We start from the raw sequence: 24,162 nt of genomic DNA on the forward strand, positions 1-24,162 counted from the left end.
AAACAGGACAGAGGGAAGCATATGTACAGTCTTCGCCAGGATTTATAAAAGAGGAGAGAATATAAATTACATAACAGCATATCTCTCTACGTTTCAGAGTTAGAGCTCCATACTACATGTATTATTGCACAAGTACATAACAGAGGAGGGACAACCTGGGCTTAAGGGTGAGCCGAACCGAATCCTTCAGTAATCAAAAGACAAAAGACGTATCTCAAAATCGACATCACATATCATTTGATATTCGAGCCTCTTATCACTAGCTCTCAGGAGAATGTACTTGTCACATCAGCCCACGCGCTGCGAGCCTGATCGGTTTGGGATTACGTCTTCAGGTCTCAATGAATCACAATTGATTGGAAAAAAAGGAGGAATACGGCCAACAATAATATATGGCTAGTCAAGGGAACGTTGCCTGCATACCCCAGGCCATCAACATCCCTGCTCATCCATTCTATGGGAGAATATACATGTAGCCATGCCCCCCATACGACAGCCTTTGCAATCACCATTGAGCACACATCCGCAAATCTTCGCGGCCGAAATGCTCACAAGCAAAGGGGGCTTTCTCTCGCAGGCTCTCCATGTCTTCCATCAGCAGCTCCACTCTCCCGCCATCATCCATCACAGAGTTCTGCTTTCATCTCAGTATGGAGGACCCAGATGCGCGCAAAAAGCTCTTTGAGAAGATCTCCATTCTTTCCCGTATTCTTGTCGACCTTGACAATCTGGATATTCAAAATGAAGCCGCCAAAGAAGGAATTCGTGCAGCCCGTGATGGTGGGTATCCAGCATTCTTTCCTTCGTTTTCCAGGCTACTAATCAACCCGTTTATTGTAGCACTGCTTTCTATGATGGTCTCTCCGGGTGCTCTGATAGATATGAGGTCTGCGGTGGAGACAGCCGCATCTCCGCCAGCCATTATCCCTGGTGGGAGTGCTGCAGATAGTCAGGAGCACCAGGCTACAGTATTCGATGGTTAGTTTCAGCATCCCGCATCTCGGTTTTATCTTACTTTCTTAACCCCATCAAGACACTCTGCCAGCCGGTTCCACTGAAGATGAGCCGGTGCACCCAGCCCTAGTAGGTTTGAGCTGGTCATTCCTCGATCTAATCCAAGGTGAGCACGCACCCACCTCCGAACCCGACGAAGGGCTTGAGATTCTACTGGGTTATCTTGATGAACAACATCCTGGTGCAGACGGTGAGCCTCCCCCGCGCCGTATCTGTATTAGCATTATCTCATCTAACACAGGCTACCCCCAGATTCGGACAGTGTGTCCTTATTCTCTATTGGAGACCGATCACACTGCACACTGGGAATGGGGCCCTCTGGAGCTCGACATGAATGCCCTACCGCAATAGTTAACCATGTCTCTAACACAGTTTCAGCCATCGAGCCTGCTTATCCTGTTGCTCCTCCGCCCTCGGCTGAACAAGAAAATGATCAATTTCTAGGAGGTGATTCCAGTGCCGAGGGATTTGGTAGGGTCTTCCGCCCCGATTCCAGATAGATAAAAATCTAAACTGGTGCTGTGAGGAACCAGCCAATCTTTCTTTCGATTTTGTTGACAATCCCGGCGGGAATGCCACTGAAGATCTCGGCGGCCTTGATAACGGCTGGAACAACGACGGTATGCATCTAGTAGTATATACATAGCGTGATCCGATAACACAAGGACTAAAAAATAATATAGCACTAAATCTTGCTTTCGATCCTGATAATACCGAGGATGTGGGCCTGTATGGTATATGCTTCGTCCCATGATGAACTATCTCCGGAACTAATCCGACGAATGCATAGGAAGTGTCAATCTTGACCTTACGAAGGGTGAGATTGAAGCCATGCTGGACGAGGCTATCGCATTTTCCAATCAGGTGCTTGGCCCCCTTGCTGGCAGTGGTGAGTTTCCGTTCACCGTAGTTTCTTTTCATGTGCTCCGAGGGTGTCGCTGACACGCAGAATTTATAGGTTCCGTACCTGCTAGTGACCCTTTCGCTCCCGGATCGGTCCAGACCCATTGTATGCTCCTCTCGATTGTGAATATTTTCACCCACACTTACTTCCCATGCTACAGCACCCAAAGGTTACACACAGCACAATAGGTTGGATGACGGCAAAATAATTACCAAGAACAGCCCTTTTATGAACACTGGGTTCAATCGTAGTACCCTTGGTTTTTCTGGTAATGCCGTCCAGAAGAGTAAGTGGCCGTCCATCAAAAACGTGATTCAGGTGGCTGAAATACATCAGCAGCTCCGGAACCGATTCCCAATCTTCAGGCTCCCGGAAATACGGCTCGTGACCCTATCGTTCTTGATCTCGATGACCACCAACCAGGTAAGCCCTTTTATCCCTCTCTTCTGCAATGCACCTCCCCATTCTCTGGGTCTTTCGAAATTCCAGCAAATATTAACGGGTAGAGCGTAGCGAACAACCGTCTTCAAGCTTCTCCCGCTACCCGTCGTGGCGGACCATACACACAACAAATGAGTATCAACGGCCGCTGTAAGTCACCCTTCCTTCATCCCCAGCCGCCAACTACATTCACACCCCCCCCCCCTTCTTCCCTCCCCTCCTCCTTCTCAATAATCCATCCATACTAATATCCCTCAGCTGTGACAGTCCCACGCGGCCGCGCTACTAGCCTTCCCCACTCCTGGACCGCCCAGCGCTCACCCTACGGAGGTCCTCCTCGGATTCCGTCTGATACCCTGCCGCAGTATGTCGCCACCACTACGAGGGATTATTCATTGGAGGGGCGGCTCGCGGCCAGAACGCGCAGGAGGCAGATGGAGATGCACATCGAGAGGATCGCTGAGGAGAATAGGAACCAGGGTAGGTCTGGTTAGCCCTGCAGCTAGCTTTTGGTGTTATGTGTACTTGATGGCGGGGAAGTTGAATGTAGATGGGGTGTGACCTTTGTTAAGAGTGGCCAAAAAAAACAACGAAAGTTGATTGCGAGAGAGAAATTCGGAGTTTTACTCTTTTCCTTCTCGCGACTGCTGGCTTTGCATAGAGTTGTTGACTTGCGGAGGTAAAGACGCAGGCCGATCTTGGCGCTCTAACCCTAACCCACATTGATACCGTATTCTTTCTAGCTATAGTTCCCGATCCTAGAACCGTTAAGAATCGCACCCAGTCTATGATCGTCCGCTTTATAGTCCTAAATCTCGCGACCTGCTTTATCATGCTAGGCGAGGTCTTAGCCCTGCCCCCCTCCGAGAAATATATCTCCCAACATATAGGATTTCAAGGGATGGGCTGAAGATATACTTCACAAAGACAGATGGATCCGAAACCTGTACTACGACAGTTCTTCCGTGGTAGTTTGGTAGCGGAAGTGGTTGATAGGTAGAGCCTAGTCGAGGTAAACATCTCCGGGACTTTATGGCTCCACCACCGGGGCGGCCGTTGTGCGAAATGATGTCACAAACTGTATACATATTTGCCCAAGTGATTTTTCCTCTCCAGACTCCCAATTTCAGTTTCGGAAAATGTATGTGTAGGGAGAGCAAGAGCATGACTCAGATATGAATAATACCTAAAGTCTTGTCGCAACTCAAGATAGCAGGACGTCGAGGTGTTGACCAATCAAGAGGTACACACCACCAAGGGAACTTAAGGACCTCAGTTTCAATGGATTAGGCGAGGGGGGCGGAGGAAAAAGGACCTCAGTTGGTGCGCAGAGTGATCTTCTGGAGCTTACGCTCAGAGATACTTGTCTTGCCACATGTTATACCTGTCGGCATTGCATGTGGCCTGTCCGCACCAGCGGCCTATATGTCCCAGACACCGTCACGGAAATGACAATGCCACGATTATACCTTACGTCAGGATCCCATAAACGTTCCATAGCTTCACTGAGACTTCTTCACTTTTTAATCAAAACCCATTCAGTTATGAGTCAGCTTTTCCTCCAGCCCATAGGAAAACCTTGCTTCGCAAATGCAATCAATGAATTAAACAAAAAAAACAAAAAACCTTGGTTCTTGGGAATGACCTTCATCAATGTAAAACGAGTGATATCCTGTGAATATCTTTCGAAAATGAGTCCCTCAACGATAATGAGATCTACGATGTATATCAAAAGAAGAGAGATCCGAGAAGAGAATCTTATCCCATAAACCGTAGCCCGTTGAGGTCACAATCGGGTCCTTTACAACAGGTGCCCACGCGCGTATCACAACCACGGGTTCGAATTATATAGAGTTTTATTCAACGAATTACATAGTTACAGAGGAATGAAAGGGAATAAAACAATTGCGATCACTACTAAGACAAAGAGGCTGATCACATGTTAAGCATTTATACCTAGTTCTACCAACAACCCTTTTCTTTGAGTCCTTTTCTAGTCTACTGGACGACCTGCATTGAACGCAGTCTCTCCGCTCATCAACATGAACAGGAAGGTGTTTACCATGCTGAAAGGGACGGGGTGCATCAGTAGAGTGTTCGCTTATGTGCCGAGTCTTTTTCTGGTTTTGCTTTTGAGTTGTGGGTGGTTTCTTTCTCTTCTGCACAACGTCTTTCAATATCAAATCCCAACCAACCCGCACGGGCATCCTAAATTCCTTATGAGATAAGTCCTTTTCCGCACTTGCATGATCTCCGTATATGATATAGGAATTAATAAGTATTGTATCTAATACCTAGAAGAAAATTGGATATCAAGTTCTTCTTGATATCATATGTGTAGCATAATAGGACCGGAGTTGGTCTGGAATATCAACACCATTCATATTGAAATTATAATCATATATGCATAATGGAATTGGAAGATTTGCTTTCCACTGCGCCTCTTCCGGCCAGAAATCCGATGTTTCTACACCTACCGCATTGATGATTTTCGGACCCGGTGTTTTTCGATCTGCAAATATTTCAGAGGAGAGGCCAGTAGTAGGATGCATAGTAGTCATGACTAGTATAGGCGCTGAATCCATCCAAAGCATGACAGCAACGCCATTGACAACAAGTGACATCCTCCAGTGATATGGTAATTTCGAATTTTTAGGTATTGACAGTTCGGTAGGGAAGTCTTTAGAGTTGGAGCAGGCCGTTCCACATGCTCCAACTACAAAGCGTATTCTGAGTGCGGAAAAGAGGGGTAAATTTGTATAAAAATTATCCATAAAAACATCAAAAGATTGATCCAGGCCATACTCGTCACAATTGCGTTACATGAGGTGAAAAACTAATCGGCTAGTAGTGCTCATCTCATCCACTTCGGGAAACTCAGAGGACGGTATTGGGTCAGTGCCAGAATGGTTCGATGTCGGGAAAAAATCAAAAACATAACCGGCAGCTGCATAGCAATGGAACTTATAACCTTGATCAATTGGCTTACTAGGCATTTTGTGCGTGTCCTCAGAATGACCAGTGCATTGTATCATAGTTTCATCAATTGACACCTTTGTTGGTGGACATCGGTACTTTCGTGATGCAGTCCGTAATTGATCCAGGAGGGGGTCAACTTTTGAGTGCCAAAGACCTCGTCCTGATGGAGTTTCCTTTGGTGCCTTGGGATGTGAAACATGAAAATATCTCCGGATTTGTTCGAAGCGCCTAAGAGACATGTAATCTCTAATATGATGCAACGGATAAAGACCATTATTTTTCCAGTAGTCTTCCACGGCTCGCATATGGCAAACTCACATGTAAATAATGATTCCGAACCATGTCTTCATTTTTTCTAAAAACACTGGCCTCCACCCACATCCCTCTAGTACAGGATCCTTTGTTGTAGAATAGCAATTGGTATTGAATGCAATTTCTGACATCAAAGTTTCGGTGAGGAAAAGATTGACAATTGTACTGGGCTCAATAACTTTTGACTGTTGCAACTGGCATGGGAGAAGATTCTGTGCCACTCTAGGAGGTTTTGAGTGTCTAATAGGTGAGAAAGGGGTTGATTTAGGGAGTGTATTCTTCAATGGGGGTGGTGAGTGAGATCTGGTGACCGGGATTTTGGGTATCTTTGTAGGCTTATATCTTTTCCCTTCGGAGGCAGGTACTTCTGGGTCTTTCTCAGGTGTGTCTATCGAGTGGGAAAGATTAAGATTACGGGGGTGTAGAGCTCTAGAGGCCATGGTGGGCAAATTGAATGATATCGCTGCTGTTCAATTATTTTGTATGGAAAATCACCCTTCCCAACTGTTCAATTTATACACTCAAGAACCCCTCTAATTTCGAACTCTTATTATTAATATTATAATTGCTACCTACTTCATCATACATACAGTATAATGACATAACTTTCTTTGGGTGTTGGTTGACAAAGTGCGAGTGAGGATAGGGCCGTTGATATCATCACCCGATTGGGTCCTCAACTCCGTTGCTACGGTTCATGGGATAGCGCTAAACACTGAGTATTCAGCAAAACACCCGCACTAAGTTCGGTGAATCCGCGCTAGTGTGGTGGTGGTGGGTTGTGAGGTCTCGTGAGTACGTATTGAGATTCTTTCGTTTCTACCTTGGCCTAGGTCTGCTCAGAACTTAAGGACTATCAGCCCTCTCCGGCTCACTGTTTGTTTCTGACAACTCAGAAACCGGAGGCGAAAACAAGGGGTGGGGGGGTAAATGAATATTACGGCACCGCGCCTTCTCCTCCATCCGCCTTATTACCAGCAGTGTAATCTTCAAGTACTAAGTTTTGGGAGGAAGGTTCTGTTAATTTATGAGCGCGTGCAAGCCTACGGAACCGAGTCCCATGCCCCAGTCTCTGAATCCCACCCTTTCTACCCGCTTCGGAAACCTCTAAAGCGAACTTCACAAGGCGATGAAATGTCGATCTAATCTAGCAGCTTTTTCTTCCAATGCCCTATTATACATATCCCTTTATACCCTTCCAACACCCCCCCTCCATCACCCGGAGCACGAAGCTGCACGCGCTTTCATGTAATCTAAAAATACACACCACATTCCAGAACCCTAACCCTGCGTTGATATCAGACCCACGTTTCATTTCATCATCGACCCTTACTTCCTACCATGTACAGTGATGGCGGCGGCGTGCATGGACACATTGTCCATGTTTATTTCGACGTCACTTCCGCCGGTTGGGATTCGGAACTCGGGAGAGGCGTGGTCCTTGCGCAGTCATGCGGTCTGGCTGAGATATATATTCAGATCTCGATAGACTCTTCACTGCTCGTAATACTGGTGCTGTCGATAGATACTTGACATTGTGTTGTGTGTTATCACTGTCTCAAGGTACGTTCTCACGATACTCGGTTGTGGAAAGCGAAGCGGCACTTCCCCCCCCCCCCCCCCGAGGGGGGAGCACGAGTGTTACCCAGCAGTCTCGCCCGGATAGTTTACATAACCCGCCATATCGCTCCGGCATATGTGTTAGGATGGACATGTGGTTCTTGTGCAGTAATTCCGGTGAACAAAGCTTAATGGGTGTTTACAGTACTTAATATGTAAACATCGCATTAGTAAACGCGAGAGCTCCAATGGCCTTTTGATATGGGTGAATACGGGTATCCCTAGGTATATTGTATCCTGTGGGCATCTCACACCAGCGATCACGAACTGGAGCATTATGCACGGCCACATGAATACTTTAACCCCAGAAGAGAACGGCCAATGGTATTATGAACTACAAGAAGATAAAACACCCCTATCATTACACCATAAAAGGGACCCTACAAGAAAAAGCACCATAAAAGCCTCTTCCGACATCACTACATTTCCCATTCCAATCTGCCATCTACCCTACAACCACGCCCCAATCCCCACACCCACAACCATAACCACCCCTGCCACCACAGTCACATCAACCCCCCTCCCAGCCGCCGCCCCCTTCTCCTCCGGAATAGTGTTACCACTATGGTCATCCACCACGCCACCGCCGGCATCATATGTGCTCGTATTCTCGAGGGTCGGGCCAACAGGACAGTTCATGGCATCGGGGTACACATCGCAGCACTCGGCACGCCTGTCTGGGTCGTCGCAGATGGCGGTGGTGCTGTTGTAGCCGAGGGTGCTGTTTGTGAGAGTGCCATTTGTAGTGATTGTGGTATTTGTGCCGGATATTGTCGTGTTGGCTTCCTGGCGGCTGTTTTTCGTCGGTGTTAGCTGCGGCTGAGGGGGAAGAGATGATGGTGGGAGTGGGCTTACGCATAGAACCAGTTGGCGGAGACGCCAGAGAAGGTGGTAGCGAGTGTAAGGAGAGCGAGAGGGAGTGTGTTGAGGAGCTGCATTGTGTATGTGTGCGGAAGAGCCTGGTGTAGATGTTGCGGAAGCAGGAGAGAAGAAAAAGGAGATGAGTGTGTTGGGGTGTGGAGGGTGTTTATAACCAGCCGTGGTGCGAGGGAGGGTCTTGGCATATGCGGCTGAGCGACAATGAGGCAGATGATGCCGGTGGTGTGGTGGGAGGAGGCTGGGGTTGATGAGGGACGGGTACGTGCAGTTCGGGTGGCTCGTGTTTGGTTATTCTTGGTGGAATCGCACGTTGAGACATTGGGACCAGGTTTGAGAATGCGCTCATTGCGCCTTTGAAGTGCTGAAGACGTGGCTGGAATTTCCGAGAGACAAAGATCGGAATGAGCCCTATCTATCAAGGCCCTAAAGTGCACTTTTTTCATCCGGAAGTCGGGGACAGCCATTTTGATTTCTCTGCTGCCCTGGAGCAAGATGTTTTTCACCGTGAACTAACCAACTCCAGAAGAAAACCAAACTTTTCCAGGAAACCACATTTGTGAGTTTTCAAAATTCAAACAAAAAAACTCCCAATGCAGCGTGGCTTGCGCCTGCGTCTGCACCCAAGAGCCACAACATCGCCAATATCTAGCGAATAGCTGCCATTACCAACACAGAGTAAAAGCACAACCATGCCTAGGCGACGTAACCGGTTCGGATAAGCGACTGAGACCGAATGAAGGGCTGCGCCGCATGCCGATGTGGGACAGTTGACTGAAATATAGGGTATGGGATGTCTTGCTCGCAGTGCTCCCCGTATTTGTCAGGTGAGGAAGGCAGGCAGTCGGAGGCGCTTTCTTTGAGATCGATTCCGCAGGCTTCGGGATGAATGATGTAATTTCCTGAGTAGGAGTGACGTTGTAAATAAATAGTTATCGGTTATATCATTGTTGACATCTTGATAGTGGAATGCAGTGCTTCAAATTCTTCAGCTCATGCTCATAACCGATTAAACAACTTTTCGAAGATAAAAAAATAAAATAACAGAAATAACCCGACTCTGACCGACGATTACCAGCCATCGATCGACAGCATGGCTTTCCATATTCATCAGGTGTTCTGTATCAAATCTCCACACGTCGCGTGTGAGAGACAAGTCGTCGAGAGAAGGTTTCCATAGCCGACAGCAAGGTTTTAATTCCCATGAACCCGTCCCCCTGCATCCCGCTCTCGCTTAGAATCTGGGCACCGGAAGACGCCGGTTGACAGCGCCAACACTCTCTGTTCATTTTGAAGCGTTTTCTTGCGCTGCTGGAAATTATCTGCTCCACAAAGTAGATTCGGGTCCCCAAAGCGTGGTAACGATCAATACCGCCATAACTAGAAAAATTGGCTAGCTTCCAGAGATCAAAATTACTTGTGTGGGAAACTTCTGATGCAGACCGATGCCATTCAACCAATCACTCGAGCGATAATCCCTGGCCGGATAGCCAATTTTTCTAGTTTTGGCGGTATCTTGAAAACCGCAACGATCAGAGCCAAGCGCGGGATCAAGTGGGCGCCAAGGGATGAGGCTGAAATAAGCTTACCACAACCCCCGGTCGGATCCTTGCTCAGATCCAACAACTTGAACAGCTATTTCTTCTGGTCTCAAACTCAAACCCTAGGAGAGAGGTCTGTCACCTCAATGATCCAGCGCCAAACCTTCGAGCGCCCCGGGTCGTTGGCCCTTATTTTCTGGATAGGTCTCCCGAACAATGTTCTGACTCTGTCGCTGCACTCTATCACTCAGATGAGGAATGGTGAGAGGAGCAGGCTTGAACAGGCTTCCTCCGCTGTACCTATAGCTCCCGAAACCAACACATATCCTTCACTTATTGCAACCACGTAACCTTTGCAATGTGTTTGACACCTATTTAGTAGTCGGCTAACTTGCCCGAAAAAGGGAAAACAGTGGCCCAAAAATCGCGTCCTCGCGGCTCTACTTTTATCGATGTCTGATAGCGATGTCTGTTACAGTACATCGCGCAACCGCGGAATCCTCGGGGAACACTGCATTACGTTCCACCCCACTAGCCTAGCGCGGGAGTGGAGTAACAAACGGAGACGGCAAGGCCGCATCCTGCACACCCCATGTCAAGACATATAGATAATAGATACCAGTCGACCAAACACATGGTCCATGTATAACGGGACGGAGAATCCACAATTGCTGCCTTGCACCTGGATGGGGTGTTTGGGGTAGCATTATAAACAACTGTATGTCCCCACCTCCCATTTCTCGGATCTCTGGAATCACGACCTAGACATCTGGCAATACCTGCATCGTTTCACCTTTACCGCCGGCCGCTTCCGATTGGCCACATCCATTTGTGTCCTTCCTGCGCTCCCTGCCAGAACCACAGTTTATGCCACATATGGCGGAAGTTACTGACCACGGAATGGTGCAAGACTACCTCTTTTCTATCCCGACCTACAGTAACACGGTAGGTTTAACTACAATTTCCTCCCAACGAGGCACCCGTTGGAGACGCAAGACTTACCTTCACTGATCCCCGGATGAAATCAAACTCTAGATACCGACTGGAGATAGTGTTACTCAACCGTCAGGTCAATATCGTAACCTAAACTATTCCCCAGCGCTTCCGAGATCGTTCGGAGGTGGTATGTCGACTCTAAATACCGGTACTGGGAGGGTATTAGCCAGGCAAAATGCTACAAAGAAATTTCAGCTACTTTGAAAGACGCAAGGTAGGAAATGGAGAAGAGTGTCTACCAACCTCTGGGATTTGGGCGGGGCCATTTCCGTCGCGGTGTCGAGGCCTTCACACACCTCCAGTAACCCTCTCATCCACGGACTTCCCACGCTCGTTATCCGTTTTTCCTTCGGGGCGTCTTGGGCTTCTTCCTTCCCGACTCGCAGCATTCACCGCTATCTCACCGTTCTCCTGCACCTAGGGCAGGCGCCATATTCTTGGCAAATAACCCCCCCAGCTCCTATTTTATCCGAAGGACGACTTAGCTTCTCATAGCCTAGGGTCTATGATTTGGGCGTAGAAGCGGCAGTGGAGGACGTAGGACTATAGAGCAAAAATAACTGTCGCTGTTATCGACAAATAGCAACTCAGCAGAATTAGACCTCCGCCTGGCTTCGTCGCTCTCTCCCGGAACTGTTGACGTTGGCATGTAAAGTGGATCGCAGCACTAATATAATGAATAACCTGCTTCATTACTCTGTGCTACTGACGGGTGGTCGTGGAATACCATGCGACGAGACGTGTTGTTCAAACAACGCGCTGGGCACCTTTGCTTCCTAAGCTTTACCAGACTTCGGTAGTCCCCAGGCTAGAAAGGACTGCTTGAGTCCATCCCCGATGTACATGTATGGAACATCGGACTTTGTTAGAGAACAAACTCTGACTAGGTAGCAGAGTCTGCAGCGACTCAGCTCGGGAAATGTGTTCAGTTGGGTATAGAATACGAGTGATAAGTTGTGATTCAGTCACACTGACCGGGGTGTTCGGCAACATCACGTCTTCTTTGTGGTAAAGGCCACCGCGGTTTTTTTTCCGACTCTGCTACAGTACATGGGAACATTTAGGCTTGCTGCACAAGAACACCTAGCGCCCTTATTTTCTGTTGCTGTCCTTCATCACCCACGTCACCCCTCACCCCTCACCCCTCACACCCACCACTTAAATACACATGGTACTCCAACCCGCATGTAAGGCTTCTACCAGTGGAATACACCTTGAACCTGTCTATTTAGCTCCATCGCCAGCTCTTTGACAATTCACAAAAATCGATCTGGGGCGAATGCTACAACTTGGGGGAGGGGGGGTTGAAAACACCCGGAGGAAAGGAGACAATGGATAATACTTTCACCTAGCCTCTGCTCTATCCATCGGTCTCCGACACCTTCCACAGCTCTTGATATTCTTGAGCATGCGTTATCCAAAAGTCTTTTTATTTCCGGTGGTTTTGCTATCCCCGCATGGGGAGTATTTTTGTTCTCCAGCAGCTTGAACATTATGCCGTCTTGAGTGATGTATCTTCATAAGCTGCGTGGGCTTTTTATTGTTGAAATACATGGCTCTACGTCGCCTAGGAGGAGTCTACTCTACTGTCCCTACATGGGAAGCAAGTTGCCTTAGTTCACCGTGGTGTCGGCACATCCGTTTAAATATACATGGAATCTACATACTCTGGATGTCTATATCCGGAGCTATCTCCGGACATGAGAATTATAGTACGCAACATCGTTTAGGGACGTACCTTCAAAGGCTAATCTCATTTTTGATATTGATCGTTCTATTTCGTAAATAGTAAAGATTTATTTTCATATAGGGCAAAATTTAGAAGGACCTTGACACACTTGTATTAACACAAAGTTACACCGTATAGGACTTTACTTACACCTCACAACAAAATCATTTTGCAATGATAGAGAAAACAAATAGCACGAACAACTTTACAGGTAATAATAACGAGCACCTACTACACCTACCGCACCTAACTACACAGCCTTGCAATCTCCTGCCTGACGCCCATCTCAATCAGGTGCATACAAGTTAACCCCCTCTCAATCTCCGTAGACTGGGTAGACACCCCGACCTGGTCATCGACCTCCCGGTAAACGCTTCGCATCACAGGCAAGATTTCTTTATCAAAAAGAAGATTCTTCTTAACCTGAAGCCCAGCTTCCAGGATTGTCTCCAGGAAGCCAATAGACTCTTCTGCAGGCAGTGGCGCATCTCCTGCTGCTAAGTCTTCCTGCACACCTTCGATGTATGCGGTGTAGTTGTCATGGCAGTAGTCCATCGTGCGGACGTCCTTGCCGATGCTGAAGCCGTACTGCAGCACTGTCAGCTTGGGTAAGGGCACGACATGGTGCGAACGTTCTTGTTGGTCTGCGGTGTATGACATGGTGGGTGAGTGTTTTGAGAGTTTCAAGTTTGGCAGTGTTGTTGATAACTTAGTTCCGGAATGATTGCTGAGTATTTTAGGGAAGAGCCTACTGCCAAAAAGGTACCCTTTATACCTGGTACAGGTGGGTACTTCCCTGATAGTACTGAGGGCCGTTCACCAACATGGTCTATTTGCAATAAACCAGTGGGTATTAAATTATGAGTAAAACGGGGGATGACCAGGTTCTAGAGTTGTAGAATCCGATATGTGTGCGAAATTAGCAATTGGAATCATTCTCGATGTCCCTTGGGTAGGTTCGCACCATTTCTAGGTGCTCTTGATGATTCATCCTCTATATAAACTTAAAATTTAAAACTGAACTCTGATTCAATGATAGATCTATGAACCCATCGGAAAGTCTCAATAGACCGGTAGAGAAGAACCAGTTTTCCACTTCCGAGCTACATAGACCTCAGGAATGTTAGCAGGGCATCAATCCGAATAACCAAGCAAGGGTATATTCTTTCATTTAGCACTCAACAACCATTCTCCGGCCAATAGCCATTCTGTATCACATTGGGGCACCCTGTGCACTCCCCAGAGAACAAAATTAAAATAGCCAGAGATGTGACATAGTACAGTGCACAGGTACCTTCGTGATACTATATCACCACACCCCGCACCACCATTGAAGCCGAACCCCGGTCTGGAAGGCTTAAGCATACTTGGAAAACACTAGTAGCCCGGAATTTGTATGACGGGGTACACGGGGTTTGAGTAATGTTATTGTATACACATTCTTCTTTGCACCCCTGAAGGCTAATGTCAACAAACTCTGTGTGGGGTATGTTTGGAGCTTTTATTAACAGCAAATTGAAATACCTGAGACGCCTAAATTTACAATGTGGGGGTGCACCTCCGCCGACTATAAAAGCGTCAACTCCCGCTCTTCCTTCCCCCTCCACACAACATACCTTCCACACTCCCACATAAGCACCGCTCCACAACCTAAACTACATAACCCAAACCACCACCGCTAAAACCCCAACTCCAAACCACACAAAGCAAAAAATGTCAGCCCTCAACACCCCCGAATTCAAATCCCAAGAAGCCCACTGGCTCGACATCATCGCCAGCATGAACACCGAGACCTACGGCAGCTTCAACGGCGTCGGCGGGAGCGACGCGCACTTCAAGATGTACGAGCGAGCCATCAAAGGCCACCCCAACATCGCGAAGGAGTACCTTGATGGGTGCGAAGCTTGGGCGAAGGCATCCCCGGCTGAGTGCCAAGACAGGATTGCGGAGGTCAGGAAGTTGGTGGAGGAGGCTTTGGGGGCACAGGAGGAGAGGGTCAAGGAGAGGATGGAAAGGATTATGGAGACGTATAGGGCGGCGACGGAGGAGGTCTAATTGTGGAATATGGGGTTGTGTTTTTTGTTTACTTTTTTTACTTTTTTTTCTGGGTTGTTTTACTTTTGTTGGGCTGGTTTGGGAACGGGGTTGGGGTTGGCTTGTTTTTGGCGCGGGTGGGGTTATAGTATTGGTTGGATATGAAAGATTTGAGTTCGATTTGTTAATGTGAAGTACACTCCTTCTCGGTGGTTTTTCTATCCCAAAGCTGTCCAAAATATTTCGCATAATAAAAACAACCCAAGAAACGGGTTTCGGGAGCTATCTATGTGATGTTACTCTTTGCTTCCGTTTCGCCAATTCTGGCCTCCAAAAACTACACTTGCCAACCTCTACGGACCTTCTTCGGAATTGCGCGTGCCCTCATTTCCGACGTTTCGTTTACCGCCGTTTTATGTCTTCCCAGTTTGTAATTATAGACGACACTGAGGCCGAACACTTGTGTTGTATTGAGGTGGGCCTGGACTTGAGCGATGTCTCGGATAACATAAGCATTATTACAACACAATAGTTGGTCCCGAGTGATACGCCATGATGCGGAAACCGCCGATATCTGGAGAGAGGAATGATAGATCTCACCGGAGGGTTGGAATATGATTAGCAAGTGAACTGCAGCCAGGAACAAAGCTCAACTCGGATTATGATTGGCTCTCGTACGTACGTACAGTATATCGGTTTTGGACTTTTTCCTTTAATCGTGTTTTAACATTTATTCTACGTGGAGTGATATGATCAAGTGTGAATGAAGGCTACATGTAGTACAGTTATGATATAATTTTATAGGGCTTTTGGATATAAATATCAAGATGCTGTTCACACTTTGTAAAATGCTATCAAACAGAAAGTTCGTATTGTTTGAAATCAATGAATTAACAAAGTAAACTGAGAAAAGATAGCAGGAAGAATCGAGCCTTAATATAAGGCCCCAGGCAAAGGCACATGTAAAGCTGGAGGGCCAGAAAGCACCTTTTGGACAGCTTCACTCGCCCAATCGTCATAAGTAAAACGAGAAACAACCCTAAATTAAAACTATAACTAAAGAAAACCACGTATCCAGCGGCATCCAGAAACCCCTCAAACAGTCCTCGTCCTCCTCTGCGGCCTTACAAAATCCTCAAACGTGCAGTACTCCCTCCCATCCACACTCGCCGCCATCTCAGACGCATCATAGTACTCGTCTTCGTCCTCGTTAATACACCTCCCATCCAAGATACCCATCGCCTCCTCCAACAGCACCATCTCCCTAAACCTCAATATCGCCGCCTTCAGCATCTTCCACGTCAGCTCAAAGATATCCGCCTGCATCTCCGGATCACCTGCCCACGGGCCCTCAACATCAACAAAGTGGATCAGCACCGCGCGGTGAATCTGCATGATGCGAAACCTCTCCCTCGCCCTCTCCAGCAGCCGATGTCCCCACACTCTCTGCTCCTCCGTCGGGCCCCTCTCACCCAGACAAACAGCAGCACCAGAGGTATTGCCCGACGGCGCATCCCAGGCGGCGTCTTCATCGTTGTCGAACAGGTCTAGCTGGCCGGAGGGGGATGAGCCGACGCCGGACTGGCTGCTCCAGTAGAGGAATAGGGCCAGCTCTCGCACCACGGGGTCGGTGGTGAAGTATGTTCGCAGCTCTTTCCAGGCCTCGCTGATGAGCAGGGCGAGGTTGGGCTTGTCGGTGCCGTAGACGGTGATGAGTTGGCGGGCGGTGTAGTCGCTGGTTTTGGGAGGTGTGATGGGGAAGTCGGCTGGTGCGCCGTTGTAGATTTCTACTATGTTGTTTCCTGACATATTGGTGTGAGATTTATAGTTATTTTCCTTTTTGTAATGCAAGTGGTGTATATGTATACCTGAGTGAGCGGGTATGAAGGAGGGGGAGGTGGGGCCTTTTATATAGGAAACGGTGGCTTGGTATAGAAGGACAGTGAACTCTAATTTTGAAACCACGTTTATTCCGAGTGAAGGACAGCATACAGTTGGTGATACAGGTGGTGTGGTTTGGGAGGCTCCGATGGTACCCGGTGGTGCCTGTACTTGTGAGCAGCTGGATTGTGTTATACTATTTCTGACTTTGTAGTGGAAGTATATTATTTGATAGTATGCAAAAGGGTTTTCAGGACACAACATTATCATTCTTTGTTACCTCAAGGCAGGGCTACCTATATCATGTGTAGGGTGTTCGTTGTCACCAGGGAAGATAAGGTGATTCCCTCCGAATATCAATCATGCTGTAGTCCTCGAAGATGCTCGGGGCACGTAGAGATACGTGGCCTGGTGCGCGTATACCACTGCCTCATACTCTCAATCTACGCTGACCTGCAGCTGGAGGCACTCGAGGCCGCAGATAGTTACTTCCATTGAATCCGTACTGAACATATATTGGATTCTACTTCTCATTCAACCATGAGGGCTATACTGAAGGCTACCCCTGCCGAAGCATCCCTCCTAGGAGGAGTTCAACACGAAATACAGCTACCCTCGTTCTATCCACGGGGGGTATATCATGGTCATCACTCGGTTCCAAGAGCCTCATGAGCTCTGTGGAAAATGTTTCGTCATTAGAACAGGTTTCTTTATATCCACGAAAGGGGGGTTGAGATCCGTGGGGAAGTAGTTTTGGGACAGATATCTGCTCTGTCAGATCCGCTATCTAAACGGTTTCGGGGCAAATAGACTAGACTGGTTAAAACTTGGGTATATCCATTTAGTAGAGGTAGATGAAACCCTAACTAAGCTCTCCCCAACTAACACAACCTCCCCCTCCCCCCCTCCCCCCCAACATCCACACAGCTCCTCCACCCCGACGTACAACCCCACACCCCCCACACCGCCCATTCACCCCCACCACCGCATCACCCCCCCCGCCACCCACCAGCAACCTACACACCCTCCCCTCCCCCGCCTGCACACACACCCCACACCGCCTCTCCCGCACCTCCGTCTCCGCAAACACACCCCCGAGCAAGATCTTCCCGTCGATGTACTTCCCCTCCGCCCAGCACACCGACATGCCCGTCTTGCGCCGGACGTCGTAGATATCTGTGAAGTCGCCGATGAACCCCTTCGCACGTTTGTGGGGGTTGTTTTGCGGCGCTGGGGTGGCTTGGGGGGGGGGGGGGGTTAGAGGTTGGTAAGGGTAATGTGTGGCTTGAAGCTGATGGAAGTGGTGGTCGCTAGAAGGATGGCTGGAGTGAGGAATAGAAGTGTGGGTCGAGCGTCAAGATTTCCAGATGTGATGTATGAGGTTCAATAGTCCCATAGCTTACCCGGATGACGACGACACTAACCAAGCCAGCCGTCCTTTACCTACACCGTGCATCTCGCAGTATATATGAGCATTAGTCCAACCCGTGACAAAAACGCCCCCCCCGCCACCGGCCCTTTTTTACTTTTTTTATTTTATCATGTAATTTTTGATTCTAGTTCGCCACTATCTCAGAGATGAGCATTAGTTACACCACGGTGCCTATCGCTAGGGTGTCCCCGCCGAACCACGTTCCCTACATGGGATCAGGAAAATATTCATAACCAACCCTGTCGGAAGGTCAATCACGGATAATCACTCGATCGGTGCCAAGACCTCCTCCCGAGGAAGTACAAATACATACATGTATCCACTTGATTCGCCGCTGCTTTTTGGTACTTTATCCCGGATTCCTTAGATACATGTACATACGCGCTTTCCAAATCCCCTGCAAACGCAGCAATCCACGTAGTGATGGCATATATCATGCCAAGCCATACGTACATGTACCAGAATGGGCATTTTCGCATCTTCACCGCAAGCCAGCCTCCAGAGGTGCGGGCGGGGATGGTTAGGCTGTGTAACACAAGATATATATGGATATCAGACGATAAGGACAAGATCTATGCTCCCTCCGCGTACATTACAGGCAAAGAACTACATATATATTCAGGACCTATCGATAGCTTCAACCTGGTCGTCCACATCTCATCTCATCGACAGCCCCACGCATCACACGCACCACCCATACATCCCCGAGATGCCCCCAGGCATCACCCAACACGGCCACCTCTCCTCCTCCTCTCACCTCGCAGCTCCCCCTCCCGCTGTCCCTTCTCGGTCCTTCACAACAAACGCGACCCGCACCAACAAGCAGACCACACAGACAGCATCCCGTTCAGCTGCTGCACGTGCACGCAAACCCAACCCTCCCCAGCACAACACCAATACTCGTCCGGCCGCTCCACCGCAACACACCAACACCACTCATCCAGCTCCAGCACGCAGCCAAACCAATCCTCCTCCTCCTCCCCACCCCAACCAACCCGCCAACAATGCACACACAAGCAAACCCCGCTCCATCCCACTCCTAACCGACAACCACACCTTCAACCTCCCCACAGACCCACTAGAGCGCTACCACTGGGTGCGCGAACAGACCATCGCGTGCTATCGCTCTGTCACCACGGGTACTGCGTCGGCGCGGGAGATGGCGTTTATTTTCAGCGTCCCCTCGCTGCCTCTGCCTGCAGCTGGCCTTGGGGGTGTTTCTGGTGTTGAAGTTCGTGGGGAGAGGAAGGCCGCCGAGGAGCCGATGTAGAATAGGAATGATGGGGCCAGTAAGCGGAGACGGATTGAGAGCGCACAGAAGGGGACCGCAGCAGCGGTAGGGCGAGCAGGGACAAAACGCCAACGTCACGTTTGGCCAAAAAAAGGCCCGTCGAAGTGATTGAAATCTCCGACGATGAAGACGACGAGGAGGACGACGACGATGATGATGATGACGATGATGATGATGATGATGATGATGATCCTATCCGCCGTTCGAGCCGCCGCATCAGGCATCTTCCAGTCGAGCACGGGCCCCTACTAGTCGGCAAGAGGAATCTGCGAGTCAAGAAGGTGCCCCCTCCACTCGAGAGGGGGCCCCTACCAGTCCAAGACGCCCACCGGCCACTCTCCAACGCCGCACCACCAGTCTCCAACGCCCCCCCGCCAGACCCCCCCGCTCCCCCAACCACCCACCCCCCGTCTTTCAGCCGTGGTCCCAGCTCCCCCAGCCCACACCCGGCTTCATCGGCGACTTCACCAACGTCGTCGAGGCACAGATCATCACCGGTAGGCGGCGCACGTGGGTCGAGGGAATGTACATCGAAGGACTACTTTCCTTTACAGGGCATCTTGCAGAGACGGGCACGGTGGGGAGGAGGTGTGGGAGGTATAGGTGGGATGGGCACGGGAGGGCTTGTAAGCGGCTCGTTGGCGGCGGGATCGGTGGGTGGTCGGTGGTCGGTGTGGGTGGTGTGTGAGGGTGGGGGGGAGGTGTAGGGGGAGGGGGGCGTGATGATGGGGGTGAAGTTGGAGGGGGGGAGAAGCCGGGATCGATGGGAAGGAGTCGACGGCTTAGTGTAGTTAGTGGAAGGAGGTATCCCTCAATACTATGTATCGGATTACATGTACCTTTGCGTTGGTAGAGGCAGAATATAAAGAAAGAGAGAAGTCATATGACTCAATGATCAGTGTTGACGCACACACAGAATTCCTTATGTAGGTTCCCACACTCGTTCCTGAGGCATAACCCATATCGACCGCGTAATATTTACCACACGTACTGATAACGGGAGAATATCATGTCACGGCAGGCCAAATCGTTCCCCGATGTACTGTGAGACGGAGTAAATAAAGGACACCTGAATCCGCATATTCCCAGTGAAGGGTCTGTCGAACTATATGCATCTGTGTATCCCGGCCTAGCTTTGCCCTCCCTGTTCCCGCAAGCTCCACGCAACCACTAGAACAACCCCGCCCATCATCAAGCTGTGCCCACCATCTCCCGCCGCCCCACCTCCATCGAAACTTTCCCCACAAGCTGCAGCAAAGGCCAAAAAAAAACACCTCTTCCCCTTCCTCCGACATCACCGCCATGCACTCCCCGAATACCAACCAGCTCACAATCGATGGCCATGTATTAACGATCCCAACAGACCCCGTCGAAAGCGTTCGCTTCATCCGGGCCAAGACACTCGCCTCGTATCGTTCGGTCGTCGCTGGTGCCTCAACCGCGCGTGATCAAGCTCTCGTGTTTGGCGCTGCTATTTCTGAGAGCACGGATGGACGCAGAGAAGCTACAGTTGGCCCACCCGTCCATGAAGGCGGTGCATTTACAACTAGCCATGGCAGTAACCACGGTACCAAAGCAGCTCATCACCCCCCCTCCCAGCCCATCACAGCCGCAGACCCCTCCAGCACAGCCACCCCTTCCCAGCGCCACCCCGCCCCACAACCCCCTCCCCCCACCGCGGCCCTGCCACCCTCGGTAAATGGATCCGCCGCAGAACCTGGCAAACCGGCGACGGCTTCATCGGCGACTTCCAAAACCCCCTCGATGTGCGCACCAAGACCCACATGTCCGCGAACTGGGCCAAGGGGCGCTACATCGATGGGGCCATCTCCTTCCGCGGGGTGTTTGCGAAGACGCAGGTGATGGAGAGGAAGTGTGGTGCCTGCGAGCAGGAGGGAGAGAGGGCGGGGGACTGTACGGTTCTTGTGGATGGCGGGAAGGAGGATGCGTATGTGGTGCCAACGAGGAGGTGTGGGCGCTGTGTGGCGAGGGATAGGGGTTGTAAGTGGGGGTTGGCGGAGTGATGGGGTGGTGTGTGTTGCTGTTGTCGGTATATGCTGTGTGAGCCTGGAAGGAGAACAGGGACTGTACCTGGTGTCTTATACCTACATCAATAACCATGTAAATCCAATAGAATCACCCTTCGTCAAGATGAAATGAAGTCTGCGCTTCCCTGAAAGACATGCAAGCCCCTACAAAACCTTCCCGCCCCCCCCAGCTCCCCATTTGATTCTCTAAGCTAAATGTGTTCCGCAGTATTGCTGCGCCAGTTACAGTATTCCCAACGGTAGAAACCAGTACTTGTGATATAAGTCAACACCGCACCGACCCCCTAAATCAAGGGGGAGCTCAAACTGAACCAACTGTAACTACCCACTGGTTTATCTTGACACTAGTTTGAACTGGTTCAACTGCTTGACCCGCGGTATTATGTCTTGGCAGAACTACTCACCATGATAAAAAAACCTCTTCACGTTCTCGAACAGGGTGTTCGGGGTTTTCTCTCCAAGTCGTAAGGGCGACCTAACTACTAGAAAGTATGATTCGGATTCCCTATCCACTAGGTACCTGTTTTATCGGATTACACAGAAAGAGACGCCCCGCTCAGCAGAAGACTCTCACCCCGCTCAACACAGCGACCGCACATGTGAAGGTAGTCAGACATTCAATAAAATGTGCGAAAGTTTGCCTGACTGCAATAGTTCTACCAAGCATTTGCTCTGTCTTGAACCCTCTGCCGATGGCCACTGGCAATTAGCTTGCATAGTCGGGGTAGGAATAAAGTACCAGAAAATGCAGGTTCTTGCAATTTGGTTCACCAACAGAGTCAAAACTTAAATTTTCCGGTATTTTTCACCTATCCCGAGCATGGACCGAATAACATCAATGAATAAAAATAAATCTGCGGCTGCCACTTGATCCGTGCTGCGCTAGGGCTAATTTGCTGCCGATGAACTGCTGCGAATGGCCTGCTTGTCTTCCACCTGTCTCTTATGGTTGGAGCATTTCCTGATGAGCGGGGCGCCACTCTGAAGTTACTACAATACAACGATTTCCTGGTGGATAGGGCGCCCGATTCGTATGTTCTGCTGGACAGGACGGCTTCTGGACTGGACAGAACAGGACTGTCGGTTTTGCAGATTCCCAAACCATTCAAACCATTTGTTGGGGGGGCGATAAGAACTGCACCAACTGTCAAGTTAAATGGTAAAGTGAAACCGATTTGGGCCGGATAACCGGTAAACCACTGGGAATCCTTGTGTAAGGTGCTGGTGGTGGGCCGGGATGGGTGGGCTGTGGGTGGGAGGTGTGGGTAGTGTGTGAGGGTGGGGGGGAGATGTAGGGGGGCGAATAGGGGAGGCGTGCGTGATGATTTGGGGGGGGGGGGGGGTGAGTTGGAGGGAAGGGGAGAGAGTGGGATTGATGGAAAGAGGTCCACGGCTTAGTGTAGTTAGTGGAAGGACGTATTGCTCAATACTGCCGAATTACAAATTCCTTTACGTCGGCAGGGGCAGTATATAACGAAACACAGACGTCATATGGGTCCAGTGATTCCAACGGTCGAAACCAGTTGTATTCGGAGGTCATACGATACCGAACGGAGCTAAATTACATCCCCATCTGAACTAAACTAAACTAAACTAAGTGATAGTTGTCTAAACCGGTTTAGTAACTAGAACCATTCATTCTTTCTGGTTTCCAGGTTCATAAACGAAACCTGTTTTCGGAGTCTATTGCTTGGGTTAAATTGTTTGGTGTAGTTGAGCCTGCTGGAAAACCGGTGAAGGTCGGGTGTTTAAATACGTCCTCTACGCGACGGGTACTTGCATGGATAGAACCGTTTAGTAAACCGGTTTGATCTGGATTTTGGGCTGTGGGGAACGGTTCAAACCGAATTATCTCAAAGACAAAATCTCAACCGGGGCGTTAACTAAACCGGTTTACCAAAACCGGTTTGTTTGGTAGAACGGGTGAAACATTGGAAACCCTGACCTAGTCGTTCTGTGCGATGTAGATTGTCATTGGTGAAGGTATATGATATCAGGTACATTCTTTTCTCCTTACTACCGGCGGACACAGCACATATAGCAATAGTAATAACATTACCCCTTCACTCCACCCCCTTCAAGCTACAACCTCTCCTCCTCACAACACACCGCGCACACTTCCTCATACGCCCCACAAAGCGATCCAGATCTTCCTTCCCGCCACCCACCAGCACCCTACAAACACTCCCCGCACCCGCTTGCTCACAGTTCTCACACTTCTTCTCCATCATCATTGTGCTCGCAAACACCCCGCGGAACGAGATAGCCCCGTCCATATATTTCCCCTTGGCCCATTTCTCAGACATTTGCGTCTTCCCTCTCACATCCAAGGGGTCCTCAAAGTCACCTATGAACCCTTGCTTGTCTTGCCAGTATTTGCGTCTTTCCCAGATATCGGAAGTATCAGGGACCCGATCTATGGAAGGAGGTTGTGAAGCAAGGTGGCGCCCAGAAACGACGACTGTGCTGGGGAGGCCTGCGTCTGTGCCTGGTTGGGCAGGGAGGTAATTATCTGCCTTGGAGCCGGGACGACGACTGGTTCTATGTCCACCGCCTTTGTCGACGGATGGATCATCTCTAGTGCCCCTGCGTTTATCCATGGTCTCGGAAATAACACCGCCGAAGATGAGAGCTTGATCCCGTTTATTTGAGGTCCCGGTGATGATTGAACGATACGAGGCGAGTGTCTATATCCGCATAAATCGCAAGCTTTCGACAGGATCAGCGGGAATCTTTACTACATGGCCATCGATCAGGAGATGCTTGGTATTGAGGAGACTCTCCGAAATAGGCATGCGTGTGTGGTCGGAGGATTGAAAGGAGGAACTCTTTTCGAATTTTACTCTACCCTCTGGGGCAACCTTAGATGAAGATGGCGCAGCCGGAGGTGGTGATGACCAGCTCCCCCTTGATGAAAGCGATGGTGGGCACATCTTGACTTTTGGGGTGATGCATGGGTTGGAAGTTGCGACAGTGGCAGGGGGAAGGGATAAACCGACGAATGTAGTTCGACAGCCTCCTCACCCAGATTATCAAATTGGGCGTGCTTTATCTACCATGTCTC

General features: G+C 49.5%; 9 protein-coding genes across 9 annotated transcripts; 5 read left to right on the forward strand and 4 right to left on the reverse strand.

Annotated features, from left to right (window-relative positions):
* Window positions 1-584: 584 nt before the first annotated feature.
* LAJ45_03619 (uncharacterized protein) lies at window positions 585-2,853 on the forward strand (the record flags this gene model as incomplete). Its single annotated transcript, XM_046113204.1, has 12 exons — window positions 585-780; window positions 841-978; window positions 1,034-1,204; window positions 1,267-1,485; window positions 1,548-1,634; window positions 1,698-1,748; window positions 1,805-1,903; window positions 1,973-2,023; window positions 2,079-2,204; window positions 2,258-2,341; window positions 2,432-2,509; window positions 2,618-2,853. 12 exons carry the CDS (start codon window positions 585-587, stop codon window positions 2,851-2,853), a joined length of 1,536 nt encoding a protein of 511 aa, XP_045973497.1.
* Window positions 2,854-7,720: 4,867 nt separating this feature from the next.
* On the reverse strand, window positions 7,721-8,613 carry LAJ45_03620 (uncharacterized protein; the record flags this gene model as incomplete). The annotated part of the gene is made up of 2 exons (XM_046113205.1): window positions 7,721-8,063; window positions 8,126-8,613. The coding sequence occupies 2 exons, from the start codon at window positions 8,611-8,613 to the stop codon at window positions 7,721-7,723; spliced, it is 831 nt and encodes a 276-aa protein (XP_045973498.1).
* Window positions 8,614-10,563: 1,950 nt separating this feature from the next.
* Window positions 10,564-10,887, forward strand: LAJ45_03621 (uncharacterized protein; the record flags this gene model as incomplete). Its single annotated transcript, XM_046113206.1, has 2 exons — window positions 10,564-10,632; window positions 10,723-10,887. The coding sequence occupies 2 exons, from the start codon at window positions 10,564-10,566 to the stop codon at window positions 10,885-10,887; spliced, it is 234 nt and encodes a 77-aa protein (XP_045973499.1).
* Window positions 10,888-12,658: 1,771 nt separating this feature from the next.
* On the reverse strand, window positions 12,659-13,072 carry LAJ45_03622 (uncharacterized protein; the record flags this gene model as incomplete). The annotated part of the gene is made up of 1 exon (XM_046113207.1): window positions 12,659-13,072. One exon carries the CDS (start codon window positions 13,070-13,072, stop codon window positions 12,659-12,661), a length of 414 nt encoding a protein of 137 aa, XP_045973500.1.
* Window positions 13,073-14,125: 1,053 nt separating this feature from the next.
* LAJ45_03623 (uncharacterized protein) lies at window positions 14,126-14,467 on the forward strand (the record flags this gene model as incomplete). The annotated part of the gene is made up of 1 exon (XM_046113208.1): window positions 14,126-14,467. One exon carries the CDS (start codon window positions 14,126-14,128, stop codon window positions 14,465-14,467), a length of 342 nt encoding a protein of 113 aa, XP_045973501.1.
* A 1,074-nt stretch (window positions 14,468-15,541) lies between these two features.
* Window positions 15,542-16,255, reverse strand: LAJ45_03624 (uncharacterized protein; the record flags this gene model as incomplete). The annotated part of the gene is made up of 1 exon (XM_046113209.1): window positions 15,542-16,255. The coding sequence occupies one exon, from the start codon at window positions 16,253-16,255 to the stop codon at window positions 15,542-15,544; it is 714 nt and encodes a 237-aa protein (XP_045973502.1).
* A 2,213-nt stretch (window positions 16,256-18,468) lies between these two features.
* On the forward strand, window positions 18,469-19,738 carry LAJ45_03625 (uncharacterized protein; the record flags this gene model as incomplete). The annotated part of the gene is made up of 3 exons (XM_046113210.1): window positions 18,469-19,025; window positions 19,091-19,406; window positions 19,469-19,738. The coding sequence occupies 3 exons, from the start codon at window positions 18,469-18,471 to the stop codon at window positions 19,736-19,738; spliced, it is 1,143 nt and encodes a 380-aa protein (XP_045973503.1).
* Window positions 19,739-20,352: 614 nt separating this feature from the next.
* Window positions 20,353-21,074, forward strand: LAJ45_03626 (uncharacterized protein; the record flags this gene model as incomplete). Its single annotated transcript, XM_046113211.1, has 2 exons — window positions 20,353-20,617; window positions 20,695-21,074. 2 exons carry the CDS (start codon window positions 20,353-20,355, stop codon window positions 21,072-21,074), a joined length of 645 nt encoding a protein of 214 aa, XP_045973504.1.
* A 2,087-nt stretch (window positions 21,075-23,161) lies between these two features.
* Window positions 23,162-24,031, reverse strand: LAJ45_03627 (uncharacterized protein; the record flags this gene model as incomplete). The annotated part of the gene is made up of 2 exons (XM_046113212.1): window positions 23,162-23,785; window positions 23,837-24,031. The coding sequence occupies 2 exons, from the start codon at window positions 24,029-24,031 to the stop codon at window positions 23,162-23,164; spliced, it is 819 nt and encodes a 272-aa protein (XP_045973505.1).
* Between the last annotated feature and the right edge of the window lie 131 nt (window positions 24,032-24,162).

Source organism: Morchella importuna (genome assembly GCF_003444635.1).
Source record: "Morchella importuna strain M04M26 chromosome Unknown Morimp01GS008, whole genome shotgun sequence".
NCBI lineage: Eukaryota > Fungi > Ascomycota > Pezizomycetes > Pezizales > Morchellaceae > Morchella > Morchella importuna.